The following is a 16,191-nucleotide window of genomic DNA, read 5'->3' as shown; positions in this document are numbered from 1 at the left end:
GGCGGTATATAAGTCCAATAAATAAATAAATAAATAAATAAATTGTTGTGGGTTTTTCGGGCTCTTTGGCCATGTTCTGAAGGTTGTTCTTCCTAACGTTTCGGCAGTCTCTGTGGCCGGCATCTTCAGAGGACAGCACTCTGTCCTCTGAAGAGTGCTGTCCTCTGAAGATGCCGGCCACAGAGACTGGCGAAACGTTAGGAAGAACAACCTTCAGAACATGGCCATAAAAAAAGGTAAAGGTAAAGGTTCCCCTTGACAATTTTTTTTGTCCAGTCGTGTTTGACTCTAGGGGGCGGTGCTCATCCCCGTTTCCAAGCCATAGAGCCAGCGTTTTGTCTGAAAACAATCTTCCGTGGTCACATGGCCAGTGCGACTTAGACAGGGAACACTGAACATGGCCACAGAGCCCAAAAAACACACAACAGCCATTAGATCCCAGCTGTGAAAGCCTTCGCAAATACATTGTAACTTAACACTTTCCATGAAAACCAAATTTGCCACATTAATCTTCCTGAGAATGTCAGCTTTCATTTTTAAAAAGTAACTTTGTGGCCCTTATCGTTTTAAAGGTGTTTGCAAGCATGTGGCCAATGCCTGATACCATTGGAAGCTAAACATGGCAGATACTCATACACTTGCAGTAAAGAAGTGGTAGTTTGCATTGCTCCTTGCCCTTGCCTGTTACTGGCAAAGCAAAAATAAAATATGCAGAATAGCATCATATGCATTACTTATGCAGATCATAGAATTCAGCTTCACCTAGAACACAACTTGGCTCTATGAAGAATACTTGACCGAACACACTCTGTAACATTTTATAACAAGTACATTTTACGTTAAGTAAAATTTTAAATAGAAAAGGCTTGTTTTTTAGTTCTGTTTCAAAACTTACCCTGTTTGCTTTCCCATCCTTCTAGTGGTGAAAAAACTTGCAGAATTTGAACTTCCCTATGTAAGCCTTCGGAGCATGAAAGAATTACCTTGTAAGCTTGGGATCAGAAAATGGTGAGCAGGACGTGAAATTAGCAAGATACCTTCCATATTAATTATTAAAAGAGATTAATATACTGGGAGTGAGGGAAATAGTCACTTCAGTACATAAAAACAGATATTTCACTTTCTTTAGTTTATGAATTATAGTCATATCTAGTGTGCATTTTCTTGGAGTTAATCTCCAACGTTTATGCCAGGTATAGGCAACTTGTGAGCCTGCCAATATGGTTGGAGTAGATCTCCCAACAACAAGCCTAGCCTGTGTTGAGGGAAGAGTGGGAATTAAACTCCAACAACATCTGAAAGGCCACACGTTGTCCAGTCTGGATTTATAGTATTGTTTATTGTGCTCATGCCATCTTAGTGATGCTACTCAGTTGTTTTCTTTAGAACAGGACATAATGCAGTTCTAGCTGAGTTCTTTTAATAGGGTGGAAAAAAGTATTAAGGATATTCACATGTGACACTTCTCCCTTAGTACTTAAACAGTATGTAATGCATCTGTCTTATGGTTTCTTCAGATGACACAGTGTGCTTGCAGCAGGTGTGGCTACACAAACCACAGAGTTTATTAAGTTATCCAGACATAAACATCTCCTCTTCATTGGATTCTTCCTCCGGTTTGTTGGGAGAGAAACAAAAGCAGGAAAAAGAAAGCACCTTTGTTCATACAGTGGGATAAACCAACTGAGGAATGAAGCTCTATGTTTTATGTAACTGTTCCTGTTGCAAGTGGATGTGAAGGAGTGGAAGGTGTGCTAACATATCAGGCAAAAATAAAAAAAAGAAAATAAATAAAAGAAAAACATGGCACCTTAAAGACTAACTACTATATTTTAATGTGTGTCATAATTTAGTCATGAATCATTGTTACGGTTTCCACAACAATGTTTCCTGAGAGGGGAACTGAATGTCAACAGGAGTTTTAAAGGTCATTGCCGGGTGTGAAATGCTGCACTATCAACACCTTGTGCCCAGGAAATGAACAGTCTCTTTATTTTGGGGTCATGTACACAATATAAATATTTGTCATATAGTCCCACTTTTGTGTCTGAGGAAGTGGTTCATGAAAGCTCAAATTAAAATATAGCAGTTAGTCTTTAAGGTACCTTGTCTTCTTTATTTTTTATTTTTCTTAACTTAATGCATTATCCATATTGGTCTACTACTATGTACATAGGTCAATCAGCTACTTCAGCAAACCTGTCTTTCCTCTTCCCTTAATTATTAGGCATCTATGTGGCTGTGCGTGCTATGTGTTCTTTAAATTCAGTTATAAGCATATATTTTAAAGTCGTCTTCTATAACAACATGTCCGTTACATTCCTCTCTGCATATATGTCACTTTCATAGATGCCTTTGCTTTGTGTAAATTTGCATTCTCTTTCCCCAACTCCAGGTACATGGATCCTTCTTTTGATAAGATGCTTATGGACTGTAGAACATCAGTAAATCTGCTTTATATACAGGTAAGTTCTACAATGATGCCACGTGGTTTTGCAGGACAGGCAGTTAAATGGGCCCCAAAAGATCCTGGAACTCAGCTGAGAGGATCAGTCTTAGTTGTGGCATACATGGAATGAGGGACCTCCATAAAAACAGTGTTGGTGTAGCTTTTACTTCCTGTGTGTTTTGTTTTTAATGAAAAGGTTGTACAGGAAATAGAAAAGAAATGGCTCAAGCCTACTGACGGACAGATGCAGAAACTTCAGATGCTACAAAACGCTCCAAACAAAATGAAGGTAACTCTGTTTTTTAATAGGTTGACCTCCTCTTCAGCATGTATGCTGCTGTGTCAAGGTGCCGGCACTTACATGTGCTTATTAAATGCTGATCGTAGTCTTTATTTTTGTCTGGGAAAAAAAATCCAGATGTAGCTCTTTATTAAGCAACATGGACCCTTAGCTTTTAACTTAAGAGAAATATGTGGAAGCCGTTTCCCATGCATCTCCTTCCCTCTTTTAGGCTGCATCAGTGTGACTGGAAATGCTAAGTCTTTCATTAACATACTGGTTTTGACTCTCTTTTCATGCAAACTGCAAGGAATCTAGGCAACCCTATTAGTTTTGTGTGTAAGTTTCTATGTGTCTCTTTCTGACTATTATACTTATCACTAGGGGAAAGATTTCTGTGATATGTCATATTTTTTTCTGCAACCTATGTTTGAGCTTATAAGTGGGTTTGAACATGGTTTTGAGTAATCTGGTGAGAAAGGCCAGATTACTCATAAACACGTTTGAACTTGCTTATGGGTTCAGATGTAAGTTGTACAGAAAATGTGAGATATCATAGAAATCCTCCCCCTGCTTATCACAAACACCCAATATTATTTTTGAAATATTTTCATTAGCTTTTAGTTGGGCATAGAAATGTACAGTAAATCAGCTTCAGCTGGATGATGTCCATGTAATGTTGGCTGTCAATATATCAGCTGGACTCCCAGTGCACAACACCTTTCCAACCACAAGGTATTAAACTTCCAGGAAACACTGAGTTCTCTTTTTTTCACACAAAATCTAGGCAAAGTCACAATTACAAGGTAGCATCAATAACACAGGATGCCTAATAGAGTTGAATAAAGTTGTAATGCTCAGAAAGATAAAACTCAGACAGGTCCAAAACCAGGGAATAACACAAGTTCTTGATGATATGTCACTATGTTGTCGTCATATCATTTTTCCTAAATTAGATCAGAGAGTTAAGCAAAGTGCATTTTTAAAGTCCAGAGAAAGGTAATTGAAATGATAGCAAAGCAGGCAGCACATCAGTTTATGTAGTGGTTTGTATCCACCCGAAAAGCTGAGCACTTTTTTTTTTTTTTTACAATAAATGGGGGAAAACACCAAAAGCACAATTGTTGCTAAAATAGTAAAAATATGCATTAAAACATGGTAGCCTATTTTCTGCTTTTAAAAATATGAGAAAAGAAGAAGCAAGATATAATACTGATGCAAATGGGAGAAGAATACCAGATGAGAGTGGAGCATTGTTTGGTTTAACACATGTGAGTGTGCATAGTCTGGCCAATATTTATTTATTTATTTATTTATTTATTTATTTATTTATTTATTTATTTATTTATTTATTTATTTATTTATTTATTTATTTATTTATTTATTTATTTATTTATTTATTTATTTATTTATTTATTTGATTTATATCCTGCCTATCTGGTCCGAGAGGACCACTCTATGTACAGTACTACCTACTCAATAGGTTGGAGAACATTCCGGAAAGGGCAGTAAAAAGAGGAGGGACAGGAACAGTAAGTATAGTGACATGTGGCCAAGGATACTGAAATGTATCAGAAAGAAATGCCAAAAGAAATAATGTTATCTTGCCAACATCTGGAACTCTGCCCACAACCACATTGGAATCAGCAAATGATAAGAACCAGAAAAAGTGCTCAAGCTTGCTACCTCTGACAAAACACAAAGTCCTTTTTAATAGTTATGTCAGTGTTTCTTTATGTCAAAACTGTTGTAAAAATGTGCAGTTCATTACCTCTGGCAGGGAAAATCCTGGTCTGAACAAATTGTCAATGAATGTAGAATGTACTGAATCCCTCTTCTGGACTTTTAGTTTTTATAAAACACTACGAGAGCTGGTTGTTGTGGGTTTTTCGGGCTTCTTGGCCGTGTTCTGAAAGTGGTTCTTCCTAACGTTTCGCCTCTGTGGCCGGCATCTTCAGAGGACAGCAAACTGTGCTCTGGGTAGGCTTGAGAGTGGGTGGAGTATTTATGGATGTGAGAAGGCTACATTCAATATGCCAGCAAGTTTGGAAAACTCAACAGTGGCCAGAGGATTGGAAAAGATCAGTCTACATCCCAATCCCAAAGAAAGGCAGTGCCAAAGAATGCTCCAACTACCGTACAATTGCACTCATTTCACAAGCTAGCAAGGTTATGCTCAAAATCCTGCAAGGTAGGCTTCAGCAGTATGTGGACCGAGAACTCCCAGAAGTACAAGCTGGATTCCGAAGAGGCAGAGGAACTCGAGACCAAATTGCTAACTTGCGCTGGATTATGGAGAAAGCCAGAGAGTTCCAGAAAAATATCTACTTCTGCTTCATTGACTATGCGAAAGCCTTTGACTGTGTGGACAACAGCAAACTATGGCAAGTTCTTAAAGAAATGGGAGTGCCTGACCACTTTATCTGTCTCCTGAGAAACCTATATGCGGGACAGGAAGCAACAGTTAGAACTGGTCATGGAACAACTGAGTGGTTCAAAATTGGGAAAGGAGTACGGCAAGGCTGTATATTGTCCCCCAGCTTATTTAACTTATATGCAGAATACATCATGCGGAAGGCTGGACTGGAAGAAACCCAAGCCGGAATTAAGATTGCCGGAAGAAATATCAACAACCTCCGATATGCAGATGATACCACTCTGATGGCAGAAAGTGAGGAGGAATTAAAGAACCTTGTAATGAGAGTGAAAGAGGAGAGTGCAAAAAACGGTCTGAAACTCAACATCAAAAAAACTAAGATCATGGCCACTGGTCCCATCACCTCCTGGGAAATAGAAGGGGAAGATATGGAGGCAGTGTCAAATTTTATCTTCCTGGGCTCCATGATCACTGCAGATGGAGACAGCAGCCCTGAAATTAAAAGACGCCTTCTTCTTGGGAGGAAAGCGATGACAAATCTTGACAGCATCTTGAAAAACAGAGACATCACCTTGCCAACAAAAGTCCGAATAGTCAAAGCTATGGTTTCCTGTCGTGATGTATGGAAGTGAGAGCTGGACCATAAAGAAAGCTGACCGCCGAAGAATTGATGCCTTTGAATTGTGGTGCTGGAGGAGGCTCTTGAGAATCCCCTGGACTGCAAGGAGAACAAACCTATCAGTTCTAAAGGAAATCAACCCTGAGTGCTCACTGGAAGGACAGATCCTGAAGCTGGGGCTCCAGTACTTTGGCCATCTCATGAGAAGAAAAGAGTCCTTGGAAAAAACCTTGATGTTACGAAGGTGTGATGGCAAGAGGAGAAGGGGACGACCGAGGATGAGATGGCTGGACAGTGTCTGCGAAGCAACCAACATGAACCTGACACAACTCCGGGAGGCAGTAGAAGACAGGAGGGCCTGGCGTGCTCTGGTCCATGGGGTCACGAAGAGTCGGACACGACTAAACGACTAAACACACGAAGGCTAGTTTGTGAGATAGGCTATTGTCCTGATCAGGAGATGGTTGATTAGTGTGTTTTGTTGTGGCTGTATTGTTTTGATAAGGCGGGGAGATTATCTGTCCCTGTGGTTGATGGGTGTCATTAGCTGGTTTTTTGTGTGCAGTAATCCCTTGACCTTGTGGCTGGGTGGAGTTCCTTGACCTTTTGCACTCTGTGTTTTTGAGAGCTGGGAGCCAGGTTTTGTTGAGTTTCAGACATTCCTCCTTCCGGTTGAAGTTTTGTTGATGCTTGTGGATTTCAATGGCTTCCCTGTGCAGTCTGACGTAATGATTGCTGGTGTTGTCCAGTATTTCAGTATTTTGAAATAGAATTTCATGTCCAGTTTGTTTTATGGCATGTTCAGCTACTGCAGATTTTTCTGGTTGTTTTAGTCTGCAGTGTCTCTCATGTTCTTTGACTCTGGTGTGGATGCTTCCTTATCAAAACAATACAGCCACAACAAAACACGCTAATCAACCATCTCCTAATCAGGACAATAGCCTATCTCACAAACTAGCCTTCTCACGGCCATAAATACTCCACCCACTCTCAAGCCTACCCAGAGCACAGTTTGCTGTCCTCTGAAGATGCCGGCCACAGAGACTGCCGAAACGTTAGGAAGAACCACTTTCAGAACACGGCCAAGAAGCCTGAAAAACCCACAACAACCATTTGATCCCGGCCGTGAAAGCCTTCGCAAATACATACTACGAGAGGTGCTTGGCTAAAATGCTGTTTGAAATAGTCATTGAACAGATAAACACTGGAATCAGACTTCACTCCATTGGAACTGTTGCTGTTATACTGACATATTTGTATGTGTGTGTGTTCTTTGTGTATGTCCACACTGGAACAATAGCATCCTTCAAACAGTACTCATGTTGTGGTATACAGTAATATATATTTGATTCACACTGGAAATGTATGAAGATGGGAGAGGAGCAACACAGATTGCTTCATTTTTACAGCATTTCCTGTGGTACTAGGAAGGACAATGTGGGATATTCCAGATGTTTTTTGTACTGCAACTGTCTTCATTGTTGGCTACATTGTGCAGAGCTTATGTCAGCTGCACTCCAGCAATATCTAGAGGGCTTTATATTCCTATTATCTATGTTATAATACCTTTACACTGTACGGAACCTAGATATGCAAACTGAGAGTACAGTCCTCAAGTAACTCTTTACAGTAGGAGAGCAATTAGTACCGTGTCCACCTAAATTTTCCAGAATAAATCAATGAGTCCTGAAGACCTGAAACTACTTCCCATGTTACAGTTTGAGAATGCAGGACATTGGAAAGGGATTATTGATTTAAGTTATAAATGTAGAAAACTAAATATGCACTGCTGAGATGTTCCTAGAATCCTGCAAAGCACATTTTTCTCAACCTATGAATCATTCTCATCTAATGTTTGACATTGCTGTTTGCTAAGTGATGACAGAGAATTTCTGCAATTTCTGACTGCGTAACCTGGCTGTCAATAACAATGAAGTCTGTGGCTTTAGCTAAATGGGTGAATTTGCTAGTCCTTGCCACCTTCCTGCAGCATGTCATATATAACCCACTGTTTTCCTCCAGTTTCTGTTTCTTTTGCACAGTTCTTAGAGCTGGCTCAGGAGGTACAGCATTATGGATATATACAGCTTGATCCTTGCTCCTGTGACTACCCCGAAGTGGGCTGTACTGCTGCTGTTCATGTGGGAAATAATGAGATTAGCTGCTACATAAAGTTGCCTAGTAACCAGATCAAAGAGGTCAGCTTTAAGATCAACCGGGTGAGGTGTTGGCAGGTCACATTTCTAGTAAGTATCTTAGAAGCAACTTCATGTCTTTGAAATGTTTAAGTGAGCTATCTTGCTAAAACTGAAATAGTGATTTCTTCCACCTTCTTTTGTAAAAGAAGTTAATGTGACATGCATTTGAAATTCCCTAAATGAAAGTGCTTTCCAAGTAGAAAATGATGCACAACATATGTCTGAGTTCCGAGTGATAAAATATTTTAAACAAAATAAAATAAATACCTCCAAAGATAAAAGAGTTTCTTTTCTTCAGAGAGGAGAGTATGCTCCCTTTCTCACATGCTGAGTAATTTACTCATGGAGTAAATTAATGGGATGTAAATCCTGCTCAGACCAAGGCAACTATATCACGAAAGAAACTACATTTTGCATATGTTCCTCATTGAAAAAGAACATTTAGTTTTCTATATGGATATTGACATTTTAGTTTTAGTTTTTACAGGCAACCCATCCTTGTCCCATGCTGATGTTTGAGCTATGTGAATCAGCCAGAACTCAGATTGGTTGAGTTGCCAGTTTCTGATCCCAAATAGTGAACAATTGGCAGAGGCTTCTTTAGTGTGATCTAACTGTTAGAGAAGTACAACAGAGGAACCAGTTACCTCAGGAGTTGGTGAGTGCTCCAGCACTGGAGGCATTCAAGAAAAACTTAGATAATCACCTGGCAGATATGTTTTGATTGTATTCCTGCATTGAGCACGGGGTTGGATTTGATGGCCTTCTAGGCCCCTTCCAACTTCACTTTGCTATGACTTCTGTTATCCCTCTAGCTGTAACTCAAAATGGAAGAAGCAAGCTGATATCCTTCCTTTTCTTAGGGTTGTTGTGCAACTAAAAAAAAAAAATCTTAATCATGAGTTTTAAACTGACTTAAATATATGTACCGTGTTTTTCGCTCCATAAGACACACTTTTCCCCCCCAAAAAAGAGGGGTGAAAAGTGTGTGCATCTTATGGAGTGAATACACTTCTGCAAGGGCTCCTTCCAATGTCAGGAGAAAGCCCTTGGAGACCTCCTTGGATTCAGATCGCGGCGGCAGGGGACCCCCAGGAGATCTCCGATGACTTCCTCTAAGCCATCGGAGACCTCCTAGGGGTCCCCCGCTGCCACAATCTGACCCCCAGGAGGTCTCCAAGGGCTTCCCCCTGACATCAGAGGGAGCCTTTTGAGACCTCCGAAGGCAAAAAGGCAGGGGGAAAGGGCTGGAAATTTGAATTTCCAGCCCTTTCCCCCTGCCTTTTTGGCTCCGGAGATCTCAAAGGGGCCCTCCCCCCGATATCGGAGGAAGCCCTTGGAGACCTCCTGGAGGTCCTCCGCCACCGCAAAGGCAAAAAGGCAGGGGGAAAGGACGGGAAATTCGAATCTCCCCTCCTTTCCCCTTGCCTTTTTGCCTTCAATATACCATATTTTTCACTCCATAATTAGCCGTGACTTATGGTCAGGTGCGTCTTATGGAGCAAAAAATACAGTAAATATGGACATGAAAAAGACTATTTGCTCAGTACTATACTTTTGGTTAGGTCATTACATCTGGGATCTTCAACAAAATCTTAAGAGTGTATTTTCATGCCCTAAGAATAATGGTCCTATTTAGGCCTTCAGCCATGCTTAAACAGCAGCCATAGTGTTCAGCTCTCTCAAGATTGGGGTGTAACAGAAAATAAGGGAAGGAGGAAGAACAGAGCAGGGGCAAGTTATAAATATAGTGGGTAATGGAAAAGATGTTCCTCCATTTTCTTTCTCCTAAAGTAGCTAAGTTTAATTAAAGTAGCTTAGTTTAATTCCATGTTTTCAAGTTTTCATATTCCTCCTGACATACAGTATACCACCATTGCCACCCAGATATTTTTTTCCAAGCAGTTTAGGGCTTTAAGCAGATCATATTCCACAAGTATTATTATATCTTCCATTTTTCAGCACATTCCTCAGCATTGTGTACTTAATTACACATACAACTTACAGGTTCACACCATCTTTAGCCACTTTCACTCTCCCAGCGAGGAAGTGAGAGCTATCTGTAGAAATATCCAGGGTTGTAGTGCAGCTGTGATTGAGCAGCAAGGCATTCTCTGAATTAATCTTACTGTATCCTGCTATTTTTTCTTTCCTCTTAACTGTTCAGGGATCTATTACAGGCCAAGGACTTGACCAATTCTTGGAGCTTAGATTTGAATACAATGACTCCGACACATGGAGGTGGATTGTGTTCAACACAAAGCAGGTTTGTTCTGGTGCATTTTTAAAAGGAAAAATCTGAGGTTTGAAATAAAGTCTTCACACGTGCTATACGCATTCTTGGATTAGAGCCCTAGTGCTGATCGGCTTCAATGGGTATGGAGAAAGGGACTTCAAAAAGAAAGAAAAAACAGCAAGTTGTGGGTGAGGGGTCTGCAGATCTTTCCACCTACAGTTTTCTTGTTCCGCATTATTTTCTCAAGCTGCTTTTCCCTACTGCAAAATCCAAAATATTAAGTTTGACCATGCTCAAGGGAGGGGTGGTTGTGGGAGACAACACAGCAGATTGTACATGGTCAAGCATCCCCTGATTTTTCTCTGATCCAGATTCCCCACTCATGAAATTTAGGTATGTAAGGAAGATGAATGTAATTTCCTCTTAACCCTTCAATGGGAATAGCAACTACTAGCTATCATCTTCTTTAACTGTCTATGTTAAACAAGCGTATGTTCCCTATTAATAAGTTTCAGCTTTTCCCAATATGGTGCCTCCAAATGTCTTGACCAGTAAGTAAATAAATAAATCCCTGCTGTGTTCAACCTAGAAGTGATAAAACTTATAGTTCAACACAACTGGATGGCACCAGCTTGAAGAGAGATGACTTACTGGCCCTAGTATAAAGCCCTACATGGTTTGGGCCCAAATTACTTGTTGGAGCATCTTGCCCTAATGTCAACTGCCCGACCTACCAGGTCATCACAGACAAGGCTCCTCTTCATAGCCACCTGGGGGGGGGGGAGGCCCATAAATCTTCTAAGACAGTGGTCCCCAACCTTGGGCCTCCAGAGGTTCTTGGACTTCAACTCCCAGAAATCCTGGCCAGCAGAGGTGGTGGTGAACGCTTCTGGGAGTTGTAGTCCAGGAACATCTGGAGGCCCAAGGTTGGAGACCACTGTTCTAAGAGACGCATGACCTTCTTTGCAGTGGCTGTATCTTTGTGGAATCAGCTCCCGGAGAGCTTCACCTGGCCTCCTCCCTGGTGGCATTTAAGAGGCAACTAAAGACAGGGCTCTTTAGGGAAGCCTTCCATTCTCACTCTAGTGGAGCCAAAGTACTTTTACATCTCCATTCAGTTATTTGCTGTTTGTATCTTGTTATTCTTGGCTTTTCCGCAGTTTTTATTACTGCTCTGGTGCCCTCTGTTTTTATATGGTTAGACATTATGGTTTTTTCATACCATTTGTCTAATTTATGTGAACTGTCCAGAGCAGTGCTGTGGCACTAGCAGGTGTAGTATATCAAACTGAAACAATAAATAAATAATAAATAGTGCATAGATATTAATGTGTCTGTTAGTTGTACAAGTTCATTCACCCATTTGTAGGGAAACAAAAGCTGTACAGAGATACATATGTCATGGAGTGTCAGGTCTCCTTTTGGTAGCGTCATCTCTGTTTGCATGCCTTTCATGCAATGAACCTATACATTTCCTTATTGGAAGGCGGACTGCCCCGCCTTCCCATGTCTCAGACGATCTGATTTGATTCTGAGGAATTTATCCCCACCATTCCCAAGCACCTGCATGGTTATCACCTTAAGTGATCCTTCAGTGCCCCTTCCTCCTTTAAATTGTCCTTCTCTTTTACTTGGCTGCTTTAATACTTAGGAAACTGCTCTGGGGAGGTGGCTTTGTGACTCATAGAAGGAACACGGGATGAGCTAACATCCATAATCCTGTGTGGTCAATGAACTGGTGCCCAGAAAGAACATAACTTATATATTAAATTATTCAAATAAGGATAAGAACATAAGAGTTTTCTTTGAACAAAAGCAGCTGACTTAAAATAAGTCAAAGCGTAAGTTCATCTTACTAGCAGTCATGTTACTAGCAGTCTCTCAACAAGGCCATAGGATATTTCCTATTTAAACTAAAAATACTCTGGAGTGGAATGTGAGATTTTCTGCGAGTGATCAGGGTTGGAAAATGTTATATTTTGTGTACTACGTCTCCCAAACTTTCCTGGTAGTGGATTCTAGAGTTGCAACCCAACATTTTGAAGCTTTGCTACTGAATCACAGAATAATTGAGTTGGAAGGGGCCTATAAGTATGGACTCCTGCTCATATCTTTTACCTTATAATTCACCAAAGCGTCTATCCAGTTGCTTTGGATATTCACTACAGGCAGTTTTCACCAAATTATTATTATTGATTTCTGTTCACATCAGAAGAGATTTAATGGCCAAAATCCTATTACTTCTGACCATCCTTGTAACATGGTGTAAATCTTAGCAGTGAATTGCTGCAAGTTAAAATAGCAGGGGCATTTACTGTTGCATGCTGAATCATGAGACTAAGCACACAAAAATAAATACTTACACTAACAACTGTGGTGTCGATTCACCACAGAGATTCATATCAGTTGTGTTACACCAGTGTAAGAACTCAGGATTGTGGCCAATGTATTTTTCTTGCACATGTAGCACTAGTTAATTGAATGATCTGTAAGCAGTGTCACAATGGATACTCAGTGGCATCTAGGAAAGTTAAAGATTTACGAAGAAGAAGAACATTAATAATTACAGAGCCCAGTTAGTATAATCTTGAATACTGCGATTTTTTTTTTGGAAAAAAATGAGAATCTCAAATTAAAATGTAATATTTTTCCCCATTTGTAGGCATTTCTCCTAAGCAGTTGCTTAAAAAAGATAATATCTGAGCAGTTGATGACAACTAAAAGTGATCAAGAAATGGTAAGCAGTATTTGTTAGTCTAATTTATCTAACCTTTGCCACCAAATTACAATTGAAAGATGATTCTTCTTGCATTTGAAGGAGGATTCTGTTCTCTTTTGCTTCTGTCATCTAATACATTTCTAAGAGGCAGCACAGATAGTCAGGTTTCTCAGCCATACATTCTCACATGAGTATTCTAAAGCTGTACACTAAAGAATTTAATGGGATTTACTCCTAAGGAAATATCCTTGGGATGTATGCTTCCATTTTCATAAATGATGGCTAAGGAACTAGGATGGACAGGATTACCTAGCAAGTTCTTTTCAGACTGAAATTAAATACTCTCTTCTGTGTTGTCATAAATCTGCAGTGGCATGATAGAATGCCACTCTGCTTAGGCAAAATTCATAACTTTAATTCAGGATAATTTTAACAATTACTATTTTTCTTCTTTGTGGTCCTCCAGGTTAGCTGCCTGTGTCTGTTTTTATCTTTTGCTACAACAGCTATTTTACACCTCACAATTTTGTTTTAGCAGATAGAGCTTCCTGAACCAGATAAAGCTAAGAAACCAAGCATCCATCCAAGTCAGGTTTGTGAATTTAATTACACGAGCTGGATAGTGATGAGAGAGATTAGAATAGGAAAGATATGGAAATTACTGGTATAAAAAGCTCAGGGATAATAAATGTATAGTACAGTATTCCTAAATGCTGTCATAGAAATGTTATGGGGTTTAAGAGTCTATGTCCGTTTGTGTTTGTATAAGGTTTGTGTAACTTGCTGTGACAAGGTATGGTGCTGTATCTCAATGGACCAGGCACGTGGCTGAGACACATCTCAACACCTCATCAATTAGCCATGGCTCATGATCCACAGTCTGCCTTACCGACTGGTTGTAAGAGCTGATAATATATCTGAAGCATTCATGACATACTACAGTGCTTTATAAACCATAGTTGATGGTAGTGTCTCATGCAAGATGCTAGTCCTTGTCTTTATTCAGTCCACTTTCTGCACTCTTACAACTGACTGTTGAGTCAGGTACCTATAGGTTGTTAATCTTCAGAAACCTTTCTCTCCTTTTGCCATATAGCTTTGACATAATTGTTGATACACCTCAACACACAATTAGTTCTCTAGTAATCCTTCTGATTGAGTTGTTGGCTTCATTAATTTATTTCAGGTCTTTTTTTTCCCTTCCGCTATCAGTGTAAGCCAGTAGTTCCCAAACTCGGGTAATCCAGGCGTTCTTGAATTGCAACTCCAAGAAACTCTAGCTAGCATGACTAGTGGTGAAGGCTTCTGGGTCACCCAAGTTTGGAAACTGTTGTCACATATTGTTGATCAGGATGTTTTGTTTGCTTAGTTAATGTATTACATGTTTTATTCTGTGCAGATATTTCATTCTGGTTTTAAATCAAGAAAAAGGATGCCAGCTAGCAAATCAAATGAAGATGATTATGTGTTTGACAAGATAAGTGAAGAGGACTTGTGACTGGTACTTCAGCTACTACTTTAGGGAGTACTGAAATAAGGAATAGCAAACAAATACAATTGTCTTCTGTTAATAACAGTCTACAAATTCTAACCGCTTAACATATAAAACATCTGCATTTTTTTATGTTTTAAAATATCAGTGAGCTACTCCTGGGAGCCATAATTTGCTACAGCTGGATGGGTATCTGTACATATTTTGCACATATATTTTGTTTAATTTAATTTTTTAAAAGATATCCAGGACCTTAAAAATAGAGAACAAACATATTACTCATCTTGGATAAAAATAATACCTTTCGTCTGCTGCTGGTATTGGAGGAAACGTAACATTAAGCGGTTAGTTTTTATCCAAGGAAATGTTTTCCATTGCTGTGTTTTAGAGCCATAGAAATCCCTTTGAATCTTCAACCAGATTATAAATTAGTTAGTGAATCCTGTTAAAGTCTTCTTATGTACAAAGCATGAAGTCTTGTCATGACCCTGTATTTCAATGAAAAGATTTATTTCTAGGATTTTTTCACAGTTTTTTAGCTCCCTCTTAGGACTTGTGGACTAAAAATCTGCACTGAACATAGGTTTTGATCCTCCTCCATTGTTCTGTCTTTTCAGTGGTTACTGGAATAAATTACCCTCAGGACTGTTGGGAATGATTTTTCCAATACACTATAATCTTGGTCTGTTCTTTAACCTATCCTATTTTGTACATTTTTTTTTCTAAAAAGTGATTATTCTTGTGCTAAATGCCCTATAAATATATTAAATATAAATAGTATGAAAGAACTTCAGTAGTAGTCACATTTCTTTTAAAATGCACTACTTTAATGCTGAATACCTTTAGAATAACCTAATTTTCTGTGCTTGTAATTTAAGGAAAAATATTTTTCCCCAAGTACTGAACCTTAGCAGTTGGCCCAAATAAATATCTGCAAATATGTACGATATTAATATGTAGCCATACAATTACTGTACATAAAAATTGTAGTCTGGGGTCATAAAATCTCCACATTTTTTTTCAAAACACACAAAAAAACATTGAAATAGTCATCATGGAACTGCAGAACTGGAAAGGACCCTACGGATCATCCAACCTATTCCCTGTCAAGGAGGCAGTGTGGGATTGAACTCCCAACTTCTGGCTCCACAGCCAGATAGCATTGAGCCATCTAGCATATTTCAAAAAGAGTAACTTGTTCTTCTTAAGCAGCACACTTTCTACTTAGAAGGATGAATACAGCAATAGCAGTCTGTATTACATAATGCTTTATACATAACTGGGAACAAAGGCAACAACTTTAATGAAACAAATATGAAAGTAAATGTATTGGAACCTAAAGAAGGGCTTACAAATTTGGTAACTGTTTACCTTACCTCTGTATACTTTCAGTAATGCTTCTGTATATTTGTACAAATACAGCGCATCTCAAAGCAGTATCACAGTGCTGAAATTAGTTTCCACATACTGAGAGATAGGTGTGGTTAGGAGTGAGTATACTGATTATAATCTGTCTGTTTGAAGAGATCTCTTGATCTTTTTAATGTATTATCTTTACCTAATCATTTCTCGTTATCTCAGGGATGTCATAAGGATCGATATGTAAGCTTTCTAAAAAGAATTTTGTGTTTTTCATGTTTTAATATATAGTACTTTAATGGATCAAGAAAGGAACTTGAATTCAGTTGAACATTTTCATAAACCACTGAGAAGGGGAAAAGCAGGGCAGTCTCTCAAGATCCCAGCAACTTCAGAACCTGTTGCAGATTTTAGTATTCTTAACAAACAAAAGCTTGTGAAAATAATGCTTTTGGATTTACG

General features: G+C 39.2%; 1 protein-coding gene across 5 annotated transcripts in view; it reads left to right on the top strand.

Moving 5' to 3' along the window:
• The window catches only part of SNX31 (sorting nexin 31), a 32,266-nt gene extending 17,108 nt beyond the window's left edge, over nucleotides 1-15,158 (top strand). For 2 of the 5 annotated variants that reach the window (XM_072999192.2, XM_020785407.3), the window contains exons 7-14: nucleotides 921-1,008; nucleotides 2,396-2,465; nucleotides 2,646-2,738; nucleotides 7,768-7,971; nucleotides 10,091-10,189; nucleotides 12,822-12,896; nucleotides 13,414-13,470; nucleotides 14,278-15,158. In XM_072999192.2, the coding sequence (XP_072855293.2) occupies nucleotides 921-1,008; nucleotides 2,396-2,465; nucleotides 2,646-2,738; nucleotides 7,768-7,971; nucleotides 10,091-10,189; nucleotides 12,822-12,896; nucleotides 13,414-13,470; nucleotides 14,278-14,376 (785 nt within the window). In that variant the 3' untranslated portion in view covers nucleotides 14,377-15,158. Of the gene's footprint in view, nucleotides 1-920; nucleotides 1,009-2,395; nucleotides 2,466-2,645; nucleotides 2,739-7,767; nucleotides 7,972-10,090; nucleotides 10,190-12,821; nucleotides 12,897-13,413; nucleotides 13,471-14,277 lie in introns of those variants that run through there. The other 3 variants (XR_012086961.2, XM_020785408.3, XR_012086962.2) reach the window with 3 other exon arrangements.
• The last annotated feature ends 1,033 nt before the right edge of the window (nucleotides 15,159-16,191 follow it).

The sequence above is a fragment of the Pogona vitticeps genome, chromosome 4 (assembly GCF_051106095.1).
Source record: "Pogona vitticeps strain Pit_001003342236 chromosome 4, PviZW2.1, whole genome shotgun sequence".
Taxonomy (NCBI): domain Eukaryota; kingdom Metazoa; phylum Chordata; class Lepidosauria; order Squamata; family Agamidae; genus Pogona; species Pogona vitticeps.
The sequence above is the reverse complement of the archived record's forward strand: the minus strand, read 5'-3'. Positions and strand labels throughout refer to the sequence as shown.